The 15714-nt window shown below is 40.2% G+C and overlaps 1 protein-coding gene across 2 annotated transcripts in view; it reads right to left on the reverse strand.

The window, feature by feature from the left end:
• The window catches only part of agbl4 (AGBL carboxypeptidase 4), a 357831-nt gene that overhangs the window by 203237 nt on the left and 138880 nt on the right, over nt 1–15714 (reverse strand). For both annotated transcript variants that reach the window (XM_074667739.1, XM_074667740.1), the window contains exon 4: nt 1185–1279. In XM_074667739.1, coding sequence (XP_074523840.1) covers nt 1185–1279 — 95 coding nt within the window. The remainder of the gene's footprint in view (nt 1–1184; nt 1280–15714) is intronic.

A 15714-nucleotide genomic window follows, 5' to 3' on the forward strand; every position in this document is an offset into this window, starting at 1 on the left:
CAGCAGCCTGCTTGGCAGACGCCGCGCCCAACCCCGCTGCACAGGCCCCATTCCCTCCTGCCACACCTATTCATTCACACACACACACACACACACACACACACACACACACACACACACACACACACACACACACACACACACACACACACACACACACACACACACACACACAAATTTCTCTGCATCCATCAGTCAAGCGTTATTACATCAGACAGCCGTCATACTGGCAACCAATGGATCACATGCTAATGCACTTAGACGCATCCACTCTGGAAATCTAATGTATCAGTCTTTAGGGTGTGTGTGTGTGTGTGTGTGTGTGTGTGTGTGTGTGTGTGTGTGTGTGTGTGTGTGTGTGTGTGTGTGTGTGTGTGTGTGTAAAAGGTGTTAGGAATGGGGAATGCTACTGCCGAGCAGAGAAGAAAAGAAAAGTTGTCAAAGTTGCAGAATGTTTTGTATGTCAGTATGAATTTTAACTCACACTTTGAGAAAGAATTGTCAGAACTATAGGATCTAACACAAACATCTAAGCACTCACCTCTCAATCACATCTCATTGCCTTGGTGATAATCTTGTTTTTATTTATGTTTGTGGTAAGATTCTTTGTGCTTCCACAAATTTTCTAAGAGAAAGAACAATTTATAAAGTGGGGAGTAATGTGCTTTACTTTTGGCTTAATGTCTGTCTTGAATTCACTGTAGTGACTTTTTATGATTTACAGCTCAAAAATCCCTAATTTTCCTTACACTGACCATAAAAAAACAAGCTTTTTTCAGGCTCTGTTTAAAATGCTCCATTTTAGCTGCTGTCTCTTTAAGGCTCCCCACTCCAATAGACACCAGCCCTCTGGAGGCCTGGCAAGGCAGAGCTATGTATAGATATGTATAGACCTTGGTGTTTGAGGCCCACCCCACATATTATGAACCAGAAAGGAGATGTGATGACATCAGTTTTGTTTTGTTTTGTTTTGTTTTTCTTGGGATCATTTTGAGTAGTTTGTAGCTGGACACAGGGATTTCTACAACATATCAAGATGAAGCGGTTTGACAGTTAGTACATGGTAAGTATGGGCATCCAGCTTTGTTAACTTATTTCCCTGTTTAAAGTACGGGAAAGCAGAATTCCCCCTCTTTAAAGTACACTTGTCATATTGGCCTTCAAAGTATGATAAAACAACTTACCATTTGGGCCTGCTGGTGGACTTGACAACAGGAGACATTCCATCTCTGTACAGGCTCTTAGTCTTTGAGAAGTTGACCACATTAAAAATGACTCTCTGAAAAACAGAGAAAAACACAGGACACGTTAGAGAAACTCAAATAGTGCTGGCAATGTCTTTACCAGCAAGTTTGAATATTGTTCGTGTTGCTTCGAGTTGAAAAACAGGAGTACTTTGAAACATATTCCAGCTATTATCACTTTGATTTACATATAGCTGCGCAAATCTGTGGATTTGCAGATATGCAACAACAAAGCTGACAAACATGCAGTAAGAAAAAGCTCTGATGACTTAAAAAAATCTGATTTCAAAATGTTTTAGCAGCATGGAAACACCAATTGATTGAAATGTGCTAAGGTTTAATCATACATTTAAAGTATTACAAGACTGTGTGTTCATTTTACAGTTTAGTCTTATATTTTACATACTGCCCCCACCCCCAAACCCCAAAAAAGAAAAAGAAAAAAAAACTGCCACCAAGAAGGTTCCTTTTCCACAAAAATCAACATATTTGAGGACATTTTGCTAAAATGTGCATCTCTTAAGTCATCTGAGCTGGGACAGTAAAACCAAAAACAAACAAAGAAAAAATAAATCTCATTCTAAATTTAACAAATCTCTTATAATAAACAATGGTATTTTTCTTTTTTGCTGAGATATGCTTGAGATAAGATTAATACTTGTCTTTCAGGGACGCTAAGTTCATAGTTTGTAGGCTGTGGTCGGGCAACACAGGATAAAAACTTTGTTTACAAGAAAATCAATCAATCAATCAGTCTTTATTTGTATAGTGCCAAATCATAACAAATGTTATCTCAAGACACAAAACTACAAAAAGTCAGTTTAATATGTTGTCATTGTTGATAAAATCTAGTTCATGTCAACTCCTGATGTGGTAACACATACTTTGAGAAAGGAAGCAGTATAATGTCTATTTACGGTAGACCAAAGCAATTAAGTGGTTAGTACTTCTTTTCCTGCCGGTTTTTTTGACTGTGAAATTCCTTAAATCCAAAACTGCAGGAGAATCTCAGGGAGACGCAGAAATTGCCACTACCATTCTGGATAACACCAACAACACAAAAAATCATGTCACATTAACGTTACAGGCAGGAGATAAGGCAGCTTTCATGCCCTGCAGATGATCCCATGTTGCAGTTACAGAGTTGGTGATAAAAGGCAGCAGCTCTGAGGAGTGCAGCCTCTAATCTAGGTGGACATCACAGCCCCCCCCAGAGGGATGCTGCCTGGCCCCAAACATTACACTTTGCCTGTAGGGCAGGAAACAGCCGAGGATGTGGACAAAGAACCGTCTCTCTCTTAGCTCAAATATTGTAAAAACAGCCTGTCCTCCCCTCCATCTCCATTTGCATGATTAGGATCTGGAGAAATTAGAAAATGCGAGGAGAGAGATGAATAAATATAATTTTTGAAAAGTCAAATGAATAGTGATTGTAATACTGCAGCGAGGTAAATGAATCCCATTGATGGGGCATATCAAATTACCAACTTAGTCCAGGTGGTGGAAGTTAACTGGGTGCTACTGAAATCCTATTACAGACTCCCCACCCTCCTTTTCTTTCTCCTTTCCCTCCCCCTCATCCATTTCTCCTTTTTTTCTCCTGCCGAGCATCAGAGGAACGGGGATTGCGGATTGTGGCAAGCTGATTCAGACTTAGGTAAAATGACATCTAACTGATGTTGAGACTGGCAGCAGGCTCCTGTAGCAGGGAGATAAGACCATTGCTGCTGGCATTTCAATTACACTTTACTGCCCTGCACATCTGTTGCGAGAGCTACTTTTCAGCCTTTTTCCCCTCAGGCAAATACAGGCTTACTCTGACTCCACTGGCTTTCTTTGACTGCACAGCCTCCTTCCTCATTCTTTATCCACAACAAATTCAGATTGTCTTCCTCCTTAGCTTCACTCTGCCCACTGTTTGTAATCTATTTGTTCGGCCTGTTTAACTCAGAGGGAGCCCAGGCTGGACAGATGACAGACACACAGGGAGAGAAAAGAAAAAGGAGGCTGAATCGCGAGCCAAATGATACGCAAATAAACAGGTGGGAGTAAGTCAGGTAGAGAAAGGTAGAGACGTACAGCAGGGAGAGTCACAAAGACACAGGTAATTACACAACCTTTATAAATAAGGGAAGGAGACAGAAAGTAAAGCTAAGGAAGGAGAATTAACTGGTCCCTGCCGGCTAAGCTGACAAATGTAGAGGCTATAAAGCAGGAGCATGTCAAAGCCTCAGTCCTTTTATGTGACACTGATTTTATTAAAGCTAAACAGATTAAAATGTAATCTTTTTGTTTTGTGACTTAACATTGGATTACAAAGTCTGTGTTTAACAAACAAGAGAAGATAAACTTTGAGAAGCTTTTAAGAAAGGTAGGAATACCCCGGATGATTTACTAACAAGCACAGACCAGCACTTATTTGAAGATACCAGGCTGCACTACTTATTCAGTATGTAACAGTGCCTCATGGGACAAGAAAAAGATCGATACATGAAGGGGGCACTTTGAGTCAGGAGGATGAGATGTAAATATTTCTGCCTTTTTCAAACAAGAGAGGGACATGCACATTTAGACAACTACATGCTATTCAACAGTAGAATCACTATTTATGTATAATATGAATTTATATTATCTATATTTAGATTTTACCCAATGAACCAATAATACCCCATAAAATGTTGTGTCAGAGCTATAACACAGTTCTGTGCCACTAGCCAGGGTTGTACCTCCAGTTACTGTGACTGCCATAATGCAATAATGCTCTACTACCTGGATGTAAATAAGCATCAATGACAGATGGCATTTTGCACTGTAGCCATTTGGCGGTATTTTTACCTAGCCAAGAAAGAACAAAACATATGTAGGTAGACCATATCTGATTATACTGGCATTTAAGCGCTCGACTGCAGGAAAGGAACAAGGAGGATTGAAAACTGGTGGTTTTAGCTCTGCCAATGTTAGCCACATTCTGCAAACCAATACAACATTAATTTCTTACAGGCTCTGTGATCCCGTGATTTCTGATTGTTTTCAGTTATTTTGTGTCTCACATCTGTTGCAGATGAAAAATTTACAGTCGAGGACACTGTCCGTGTTTCCCACACATACAGCACACCCATGTGCTCAAGGTTGTAGAAGCATTTTCTTTGTAATCCATAAAGAAATGCTATATTTTTAAACTGGTAAAATCCCCACCTGTCTGTTTGTCTGTCTGTTTCTCTAAACAGACAACATTGTTATAAAATACACATACACTACATTAAACTTTTTCACTGTTTAATGCTCCTTTAGCTGTTTTTCAGTGGCTCTTGTAACTTTAACAGCACTTACCAGGAGCACTGTTATGTCCTTTAAAAATAAAAGCCATTCTGTTGTCAAACAGAAGATAAAGTGAAGTTGATGTAAGGAACTGTTGATGGCTTACGACAGCGTATTAGGGCCACTAAAGAAATTGAATAAATAAATAAATTTTCGAGAAAAAAACTCCAGATTTAGAGTTTCTAAAGTCGCAAATTTACAACTTCAGAAACTCAAAAATTTGCAATTTCATAAAGTGGAAAATTTACGACTTAATAAACAAGTGAATTTGTGAGTTGGTGAAGTCACAAATTTTGGAACCTTGTAGAGTTGTAAATTTACTGGTTTATGGGAGGTATCAGATGTTTTCATGTGTCTTTCTACAATCTATTTGTTCATCTACAATCTACTAAGAAGTCTGAGTGGACTGTAAACTGTAATAGATTGCTCTGGTCTCTACTGCAGAAGCGCAAGATCCCCTTTTTCTTTTTTTTCTGTCATTCCTTTTATTAAATGCTCCTGAGGAGGAAAGTTGAACGACTCGCTCTTTCCTTCATGTCCTGTTGAACCACATACCCCATCTGTATAGCTCGGATATGTAACCATCTATATCAATGCATCTGCCCGCTGCGTTGAACTTCTTGTCGGATAAATGCAAACATCTCCTCAAGTTCAGTGTGCTGCTATCATCTGATCAGGTACAACAACACGACAACGTCTTTTTCAGAGTCCAACTGCTTATAAGAATGCGATGATTGTATCTCCTTTTTCCTGAGACCAACTCCAAAGTACAATCTGATGAGGCTGTCGATTCGGTCCATCTTGCAGTGAAGTACATAACAACCTTCACATTTGAAGCCGCATATGAATCATTGACAAATCAGAATGTACTGGTCTTTAAGGTTGTAAAAATGCGATTTTATATACAAGTACGTTTTTGAGTTCAATAAGTCATAAACTTGTGACTGTAAAAACTTGAAAATTTCTAGTTTTTATCTCCAAAACTTTGAGTTTAATTTTTCAAAAATGTATTTTTTTTATTTCTTTAAGTGGCCCTAATACGCCGTCGTAATGGCTAAATAAAGTATAACAATTTTCAATTTCAATACTGCAAGCTTGGGGTCAAACTGTGACAGCAACACTCTTGAAAAAAATATGAATAAAACCTTTGAGGAATCATGTATTGCTAAACACATTATAATGTAAGTTGAGTGCATCAGTAAATGCTTTCCCCTTATATAGTAAATAAATCAGGAATTCTGGAAACGTATTTTTTTAGCAGTTGCTGCTAAAATGCATTTTCCATTTCTTCTGCCTGAGGCGTCACTGAAAAGTCCATTGCTGGATATTTACTCCACTGGTGCGACTGTCTGTCTCTTTTTTCAGTTGTCTTTTGAAAATCTGTGTGTTTACAGCCATAATTTAGAGAGCCACATTTCTTTGGGCTTGTGTCTCTGCTCTATTTTCATGACTACAAATAAACCTTGCTGTACCAGGTTGGTTTGAGCAATGTGGCTGAAGTTGTGTGTACACAGATTTGGAGGACCAGTGCAATTTTGGCATTCGTTTGGCATGAAATTGTGCTTGCGCCTCTATCTGCTGGGACCAACTCTTATCACAAACATGCAAGCACAAAGATTAATTTTTGAGGCTTTGGTTGACAGAAACTTGTAAAAAGGGAATCACCAAAACATTCCCACCTTTGTAAAATGTTAGTCCAGATTGAAATCACTACAGAAAGCAACTTCAAACACAGTTACAGCAGCGCAGTCTGTCCTTAGTTTAAAAAAAATATTGGGTCAAAGTGTAGACAGCTTTCTGGAGAAAGCACCGGTCCTCCCTTTAAAGAATCATTCATGCTAACAGACACATGCCACAGAAGACATACATAAAAAATTTGCAAAGCACTGATAACAAGGGTCAGACATTTCGCATTTGCAAAACATGAAGAAAAGATAATGTTTTTTTTTTTTCTAACCCCTCTCTTACACAAAAACACACAAGCAAACACAGAATTTTATAGAATTGGAATCAAGAAAACTGCTGTGGGCCTGATCCTCTTCATCGTTAAAGTTGCGCACAATCCAGACCAATTATAGCCTATGTGTGTAAATGTGTGTTTTGGTGTGTGTGCATGTGTTAGCACTGCCCTGGAAGATTTAATTAGGCTGGGAGCAGTTAGAAGAGATTAACATCCATGCTGTCTGAGCTGTCATGTCGACAGAGCGTGTCAAAGCCCTCCACCGTCCCCATCACAGCTGAATTACAGACTGGAACAGGTGTCTCTGCTGTGTCACAACAAACACAATCGCAACACAAATGACAACGGACATCTGTAAGTATTGCATTCCAAACTAAGTACAACTAGTTCACCTCGGAAAATTAGAAGTCTAAATGAGATGTTGTCATGAGCAGAAACTTGGGAAGATTATTCTTATTACAAGAACTGAAGCTCCTTTGGCTGACAGAGTCTAAAAACATGCAAAAATAAATGAGCCTTAATGGTGCAATAAGTAAGATTTTCTCTCTCTCATAGCTGCAAATAAGTAAAATTTATCTGCAGGGACTTAATGAGGTGCTTGATCAAAACCAATGACTCATGAGATACTTCCTTGCAAAGCTTCAAAAATTCAAAATCTATGAATAAAACTTTGATTGAAAATAAGATCACATTGTAATTAGCTCAGAGTCACATTGATGGGTGCTATAAACGTGAGCACTTCATATTCCGGGTGGCAGTAAAAAAAACTAAACTACATCCAGAGTCTCTTTGTCAACCTTCAAACGGGCCGGGCAGTCAGCAGCATGGCTTGACACTAAAATAGCCTCTGTGGGGCTGCCTCAGGATAGGATTGCATTCAGGACCAAACACTGCCTTTTGATCTCCATCGATCCAGCATGTGGCCAGATAGCGTTGCTTCCTGGAAGAAGCTTGGATAAATAATTAAAGAAAGCATTCTAAATGTGTAGTCAGAGACCTCTCCAGAGACAGTGAGCACTTTGTCCTTCTGATGTGAGGGCTGAGCAGACTTCATTGGAAAAATGTGAAAATTCTAATGTCAGTAAATGTTTTTTGTGCGGGTTAATTGACACACTTTATTGTAGATACGGCAACAGGATTTAATTTAAAATAGTGTTTTCAGTTTAGATGTGAATGACATTTTTCTGCATGCTGTGTAACGCTGATTTTTCATACTGATGCAGTTCAAAATAGGTGTGATTATTTAAAGAGTTTCCATGCATTAAATCCCACTAGCATCACATTACTGGAGTTAAAACAAGTTTCTAACATGTCTTCAGTCTCAGCAAATGCCTTGAAATGACTTGTGACACTGGGTGCAGGAGTCAGAGCTGCATGTCAGGGGGGGCTTCAACTCAAAAATCTGAATGAAATAACAAAAGACAGACACGCATGATCATAGGTGTCGATTCTGTGGGTGCTTCAGGGCCTCACAGAGCACCCATGAGGAGTGTCAAACAGCAACATGTACCAATCATGCCAATGCAGCGGTCATCACTTTTCTGGCATGTGTCACTGTAAACTTTATTGATCTGTCTCCTCAAAGCTCCAGGATGAGCAGTAAAAGCAGAACTGCTTGATCAGAACTCATGCAAACCATTGCAGGTGCTGATAACTGGCAGACTGCATGTCATGGTTTACGCCATAAACTTCCTGAACTGCAGACAGCTCCATTCTTGATGGCTTTAAGACTGTACAGCTATGTAGTTTCTAGAAAGTTGGATTATAGATTTCTTATAGCTTAAACTGCATTTTCTTTGTCCACTTAAGCCTGTTGGATTGTTTAAATAGCAGAAGAAGAAGAAGAAAAACTTGTTGGTGTCGCCAAAGGAGGATTAAGGTAGTCATGGGCCCCTGGGCTATTCTTTTTGTGGAGCCCCCCTCTTGTAGTTCATGCTATCCCACAGGCACACGCACCAGGCAATGCTGCCAGATCTCGCGATAAAAATAAGCGATCAGCTCTAACTGTGCACTCACACCAGAAGCGGTCTGAGCGTCGGCGGCGTCCAGCCTCCATTCAATTTCTATGATCGCCGGCGTCGAGGGGCGTTCGAGGCGGCGGCGATCATGAGCGTCGCGTTGCGAGCTTCATGAGCGTTGTGGAGCGTCGCGTTGTGAGCGGAGCGAGCGACGAGCTGAAGTTGGGAGAAACTCAACTTTATTCAAATGAGCAGCAGCGCGAACGAGGCGTCAGCCAATAACAGGCTGATCTGTATTCCCAGGCGGAAGATTTTGAGGGGGAGAACGAGGATAAACAATGGAGGACAAACTTGTTATTGCTGTGTCCGGCTTCCCGGAGCTGTATGATGTGTCTCTGTTTATCTACAGGGACATTAAAAAAAAAGAATGATTCTTCATACGCAGAAAGAGACATGGTGGATCCCGCTCTCCTGCAGACTGATGTATATGTGTGTGATGTGATTGACAGACCTGTGAGGAAAAATGTGTTTACCCCTGATTTTGTATGTTGTTTGTAGTTGATGATTGTAGGAAGAGGTAGAAAAGCCTGTGGGACACCTACAGAAAGGAAAAAAAGGGGGAAAGAGAGGTCTAGGAGCGGGTCTGAGCGTTGTCATCCAGAGCACAGCTGATCGTCCCAGAGTGACACATCTGCAGCTTGTAAGCCCCGCCCCTTCGGCAGCTCGCAGCGTTTCCCCTGCCTGCATGCTTTTGTGTGTTCTCAACTGTCAGCGACACAGCAGCGCGATGAGAGCGGCTAGAGTGTCGACAAGCGAATTTGACGCTTCTGGTGTGAGTGTACGGTAAGGAAATAAAGCCCAAAACAAGCCCAACAGGTGACGTGCCACATTGTGCAAGCAACAGACCTCTTGATTACAGTATAAATATTTATTTTTGTTTGCAGTAAATTGGCAGTAAACTGTCAACATAAAAACATTGACTAACTTATTTTTTAAACTTTTATCAAAAGAAAATACATGTGTATTATGCATAAATAAAAACAAATTGACAATTAACAGTCAATATAGAATAAATAAGTTATATAATTTTTCTTTGATTGAAAAATAATTTATGAAATAGAAATAATTACATTGAATAAATAATGATAAATGTTTCTTGTTGCTTTGAAGAACTGAGAAACAATCAGGCAGGGATCACACTGGATACAAATCAAGTCCCTGGAGCTCAGGGCCCCTGAGCATGTTGGGCCCCTAAGCTGCAGCCTAGGTGAGCTTGTGCATTAATCCACCCCTGGCTGTCACGTATAAAGTTCACGGGAGAACATATCTGCGTGCATTTGTGCATTTATGCCAGTTGTTGCTGCTGCTGTCTTGTCTGCATGCCAGCTGTGCACTTGTGATGCTATTAAATAACAATGTGCTTTAACACTCATTTTAGCTGCTTCATCAAAGTGGCAGTCATGTCTGTTTTTGAGCACCTACTAGCACAAACATAATGCAGCGCCTATGCACATGACTCTGTAACATGTATTTAACACAGATCTCTGGTAAGAGCTACCTTGTGTAAACTTTAAAGATCAGCCTATCATAACTCTTTAGTTATTGGTCAAGCCAGTTTTTTTAGGGCAGGTTTAAAAATACACAGCCCCTTGAATGGAATTATTTTGTTTAATTTGTGCAACATAACTTTTGTGTTGACTAATCACATCACCAACAATCCATCCATCTAACCACTTTTCCATTTTTTCAGTCACAGGGGACCCACATGTGTTATCATCAACCAGAAGTAACCAATGGTGAGCAACTTGTTGTCCAATCACAGATTTAACTTTTGACACTCCTGTTGTTTCGATCAATAGGTCTGGGGAGTCAAGCCTTGACAGACACAGTCACAATATTCATATGCTAATCAGCCATCCGCACCTCTGCAGACATGTGAAGATTCCTCATGCCCTCATTGCCCCCCGGCCCTGAACTGAGGTGTACACTCCTGGGAGATATTGGCAGTTAACCAAGAAGTTAACCAGTGCCATAACTTCTGGAAAGCGCCCAAAAATCAAGAACATTTTCAGCCGTTCACAGGTGTTTACAGGCTTGATGATCTAGTTTTTCATCCAGTGGGGGCTTGAGCTCATTCCTACCATCATCAAGCGAGAGGTGGGGAACAACCTGAACAGGTTACCAGTCCATCACAGGACTGACATTAAGAAACACTCATGTCTGCATACACTTATACCTTTAGGAAATTTAGAGTGACCAGTCAACCTGGTAGGCACAATGTTATCAGTCAGTCAGCTTGTATTTGCAAAAGCTCTAAATCCAACCAAAAGTTATCTCAAGTAACTTTACAAAAGAAAAGGTCTAAAACAAACTCTTTATCCCTTTGAATAAAAAAGACCCAATATTAATCTATCTTAGGAACATTAAATGACAAGGTTGTGGAAAAATGTCCTTTTACTGGCAGGAACCTTGCTGGTAAATGAAAATGGGCCATAACTGAATGAGAGCAAATAAAATGACTGAATTTGACAGATATCAATGGATTGGCACATTTCGTTTATCAAAAAGATCAATGCATCTCATACACACCCTATCTATAAAGATGATATTAGGAATTTGTGGGTGATGCTTTAAGAGGATAATTTTAGTGTTGTTTTGGAAAGACTGCCCTGACTGGTCCGGGGAAAAAAAACTGCTTCAGGGACTCATCACTGACCCTGTATCCAGACAAAAGCAAAAATTAGATTTAAAATCAATTCATCATGGGAGCATTATTAGTCCCGCAAGACTGCACTTGAAATGTTGCCCAGCAGTTCAAACAAAAGACAAAAACAAAGCGAAAACAGATGGTCCCATCAGATCAGCAAAGGTTGCTGGTACTCATCACCAAACTGAGGCTGACCGAATAACCTCGACTACACTGCAGCTTCTTCACAGCATAACAGCAGCGAGCACCACAGATCTGTGAGCCCTGTCCATAGCCATCAGAGACAGTCAGGCTGATCGCTGCTGGCAGCTCTGCCTGTTCCTCTCTTGTTGTCTTTGATCAGTCTGATCACTGACGCACAGCGTGCCAACAGCCCACAGTACCGGGGACTACCTGACACAACCAGAAGCAAGAGAGAGAGGGAGAGAGGGAGTCCAGCACAAGCACAGCTGTGTCACAGTGGGGCAAGGGCTTGTCACTCTTAACTAGTGTTGTTCTTACACAGATATCAAATAATGCACCGGTCACTTTACTACAAAAAATGCTAATTAGAAAAGTGAATACAGTCCAAAATAAAGCTTTGACTATGCTACATATTTTTCTTAAGAACATTTGAAATAATTCACATAAGCTAAAACAACTTTATCAATTTGTGCTTGTGGTTTAGGATGACTTTTTAAAAGTGAAAAAATCTTGACTGTCTTTTTTACTTCCTCTGCTGCTGCCCTTGGACTCCCGCAGTTCACACCTTCCCTCCTCATTTACTTCCCACAGACAAACACATACACACACACACACACACACACACACACACACACACACACACACACACACACACACACACACACACACACACACACACACACACACACACACACACAAAAATAACAACACGGCTACCAGCATTGATAAAGAGTTTGTTTCCAAAACAGACACTTTTCAGTTGTTAAGAACTGGTAAGAAATTACGGCGACAGGCCTCACACAAACCAAGGTTTAATGATAAACAGAACACTGAGGTGGCCCACAGCAGCCTTAAAGGGATAGTTCAGTTTTTTTTGAAGTGGGGTTGTATGAGCTCTATGTGACCACTAAGGACATTAGATACAGTAGAAAGTTGTCTCCTCTCCCTCAGTAAGACACAAACTTTAATCAATGGTGACGAGGAAATAGACGCTAACAGGAAGAGACGGTACCAAATTCAAAGGCTATTTTCTCTGCCTACAAGAACTAAAATCAAAAAGTAATACCACAGTTAAAGAGTACGCTAAATAAAATATTTTTTAAGTGCATTAAGTCTTCGGAAATATAACCTAACTAACTGGTCATGTATCCTTCCACGCAGCGCTAGTGTGCTTCGTCCCACCTCCTCCTTTCAGCTGTAGGGAATGTAAACAAGCTATGCTTCGGGTGCCGGTTGTAGCCTCGTGTAAGTTTGATCAAGTATCGTATTTCTTTTGTTTGTACTCTAAGGATTGTGAGGCAGCGTAGGAAATTCAAAATGAGTGACCATGACGCTGACTAAGGGGGTTCGGAAACGAGGAACAAGAGGTGGAATTAGCCCAACACTTAGGCCTGTCACGATAATCAATAAATCAATTTACTGAACGATAAAAAAAATGTCCTCGGTAAGTTTGCCAGCCTCGATAAACTGACACATGCATGTTTGTTTTCCTCCTCTCTTTCCACCAAATAAGCTGAATGAGAAGATGGCTCACTACGTCTATCTTTCCTAACATCAGGGTGCATAGCGGATTAAGCGGATTTGTATCGGAGTGAGCATCTGTCAAAAATGTGATCTTTGGCATCTTTTGCGACGGGGCTGCTTGCGCGTACACACGGAGAGAGCTGAAGTGAGCGTCCTGAGGGGTAAGGAAGGAAACACACGCTAACATGAGTGATGGCACGAAAGTTACGGTTCTTAAGCCACCTGCCACAGTCCCAGTGTGGGAATATTTTGTTTTTTATCAGAATGAACAAAGTGTGAGCTCATGAACACCAACGAGCTGATATGTTGAATGTATTTGAAAATAGTGGCGACGAAGAAGAAGAAGGGGAGGTGCAGCGGAGCCTTGTTCTTTGACAATCCACTCTTACTGAGGCTTTTGGTCGGCTAAGTAAATAGAAATAAAAGCGCCAAATGGTGGGCGCTCAAAGACAGCTACATTGCCAAAGAAATGCAGCCCTTCAATACGGTTGAAAGCCAGAAATGTTAAAAATGTTTGACAGACAGAACAGATTGACTGGGAAAAAGTACATGTTACAAACAATTCAGGAACTGTATAAACTCCCTTTTATTTAGGCTACAGTTTTTATTGTTGTTGTTTTTTTGGAGTTTCGTTTTTTCTTTAGAGACAGGGTCTGTGCTTTATTGTTTTTGTTTAGTATTAATTATTTTCTTTTTTCTAAAAGAGAGTCCATTTCATTTTCATTGTATTTTTTTTCTCTTTCTTGTTTGTTGAATTTATTATATTTTTTGTTTAATTTATCTTATTTAAAAGATCATGACCTTTTAATTACAGTTAAATACTCTTAGGAAATTAAAGTTTCTTGCTTTTGATATGGTGTACTCACTTTATTATCCCATTTATCATAATTATATCAATGAAAAAATGGAAAATGGAATGGGAAAAATTTTGAAAAAAAATCTAAATAATATTGACAATAATATCGTTTATCGGCAATAATATTTTAGAAAATTATCGTCCAGCAAAATCTGTTATCGTGACAGGCCTACCAACACTAAAGAATCTCTCGACAACCGTCGTTAACCATCGCCCCTGCCCACTGTCCTGCTGTCAAACGTGCTATCTGTCTTACACAAACATGATGAACGAGTGTCAACTTTCAACAGGAAATAAAGGACACTTGTCTCCTTGCGTGTATGGAAACATGGCTAAGTGAATTGGATCCACACTCAGACCTGGAGCTGACTGGGTTTGAGAGCCCAGTCCCCCTGGACCAGTCCCTGAAGATTATCAGGAAGAGTTGTGGAGGAGGCGTGAGTTTCTACGTGAAGCAAAGGTACTGTAAAACCATAGTGGTCAGAGAGAAGATATGTACAGCAGCTACTGTCTATCGTCTTGTGGCCCTTCTATCTGCCTCACAAATTTTTACAGCTGTTTAACACTTCAGTGTATATTCATCCATGAGCTGATGTGTCAGCTGCTGCCCAGCTGATCTCTGACATCACACATGAACTGAACAGCAATATCCCCAGATGCACCTTAATTTATCATTGGGGATATTAATCACTGTAAACTTGATAAAACTTTGATAACTTATGAAAAAGTACGTCACCTGATGAACAACACATAAGAATACTACACTGGATCTGTGTTATGGTTCAATCAGTGGAGCACAAAAGATGATGATGATTGTGAGGATACAAATGAACTTACAGAGTCAATATCCTCTTACATAACCTTTTGTGTGGATCTGGTTATCCCTACTGAAAAGGTGTTTACTTACCCAAATAATAAGCCTTGGGTCACAAAGGACCTAAAATCAGTTATCAACAAGAAGAAAAGGGTTTTCTATTCCGGCAACCCACTTGAGATAAGGGCTGTCTCGAGGGAAGAAAAGGTGGAAATAAGGAAAACAAAACTAAAGTATAGGAATAAAATTGAAAATCAGTTTAGTGGTGGGGACCTAATAGCAGCCTGGAGTGGAATCAAGTCCATGGTATCTATTAATCAGTCCACTCAAACCAAGCATCTTGTCACAATCACTGGTGTGAATGGAAATGACTTGGCAGATGTTTTTAACTCATTCTTCTCTCGCTGGGAAAGGACTGATTTCCTTTGTGATATTTCCATATTGAGAGAGTCTTATAAATCATTCAGTCCTTGTGATTGCACAGGAAAGAGTCACATCTTTGTCCAGTAAAATTAACATTGGGGAGGCTGCTGGCCCTGATGTAATCTGTGGACGCATACTGCGTCACTGTGCCAACCAGCTCAGTGACGTGTTCACTACATTTTTTCAGATGTGTGCTGAAAGCGATCAGATACCATCTATTTGGAAAACAGCAACAAGTGTTCCGAAATCGAGCAAACCAAAGGATCTGAATGACAATTTGACCTGTGGTTCTGACATCCTCGGTGATAAAAACTTTTGAAAAAATCTCAAAAGAAGTAATGGGAAAGTGTGAATGATGCCAAGCTCTTTATCTCAGAGTCTGTAGGAACCTTGAAAAGCCAGGATCTCATGCCAGAATTTTATTTCCTGATTTTTCATCAGCTTTTAATAAAGTGCAGCCTCATATTTTATTTGAGACACTCTTCTCATGTTTTAAATTGCCTGGTCAGATTTTATTGTTGCTCTTAGAATTTTTAACAAACAAAGTCCAGCGGGTTTCAGCAAGTGTTCACATGTCCAAGCTTTTAACCTCAAACACTGGTTCCCCTCAGGGCTGTGTCCTCTCTCCCCTGCTTTTTACCTTGAACACAAACAGCTGTAGGTCAAACCAGAAGAGCAGCTATCTGGTTGAATTCTCAGATGATACTGCTCTGCTGTCTCTTCTTCA

Source organism: Halichoeres trimaculatus, unplaced genomic scaffold, assembly GCF_033239565.1.
Source record: "Halichoeres trimaculatus isolate MK-OKI-2021-1 unplaced genomic scaffold, fHalTri1.1 fHalTri1_scaffold_4, whole genome shotgun sequence".
Lineage (NCBI taxonomy): Eukaryota > Metazoa > Chordata > Actinopteri > Labriformes > Labridae > Halichoeres > Halichoeres trimaculatus.